General features: G+C 41.2%; 1 protein-coding gene across 1 annotated transcript in view; it reads left to right on the plus strand.

Annotated features, from left to right (window-relative positions):
- LOC119591439 overlaps positions 1–334 on the plus strand; it is an 8,612-nt gene extending 8,278 nt beyond the window's left edge. Inside the window, exon 10 of the mRNA XM_037940179.1 lies at positions 153–334. Within this exon, the coding sequence (XP_037796107.1) occupies positions 153–333 (181 nt within the window). The 3' untranslated portion in view covers position 334. The remainder of the gene's footprint in view (positions 1–152) is intronic.
- The last annotated feature ends 6 nt before the right edge of the window (positions 335–340 follow it).

Below are 340 nucleotides of genomic sequence, written 5' to 3' on the forward strand. Positions count from 1 at the left end.
CGCGCGCGCGTGTGCATATGTATGTAGCATGTAGAAGATTATATATTATATATTACTTTTAACTTTCTCACAAGTTGAACAGAGGTTATTGTAATATTAATGATATGCTAATTATCTTCCCTCCTGTGTAAATTCTTCATTCTTTCCATCAGAGAGGCACAGCTGGAGCAGAAGAAACGGGAGGTGAGGGACTCTGAAAACAGGAGGAAGGTTAATCTTAACACAGTAGACTGGGTGGACAACCCTGACCGATACCTCTTGGAATTAGCAGGTGGCAGACCCACTTATGCGCAGTATGATAAAAAGACGAATGAAAAAAAGACAAACACCTAAGGGCTCC

The sequence above is a fragment of the Penaeus monodon genome, chromosome 28 (genome assembly GCF_015228065.2).
Source record: "Penaeus monodon isolate SGIC_2016 chromosome 28, NSTDA_Pmon_1, whole genome shotgun sequence".
NCBI lineage: Eukaryota > Metazoa > Arthropoda > Malacostraca > Decapoda > Penaeidae > Penaeus > Penaeus monodon.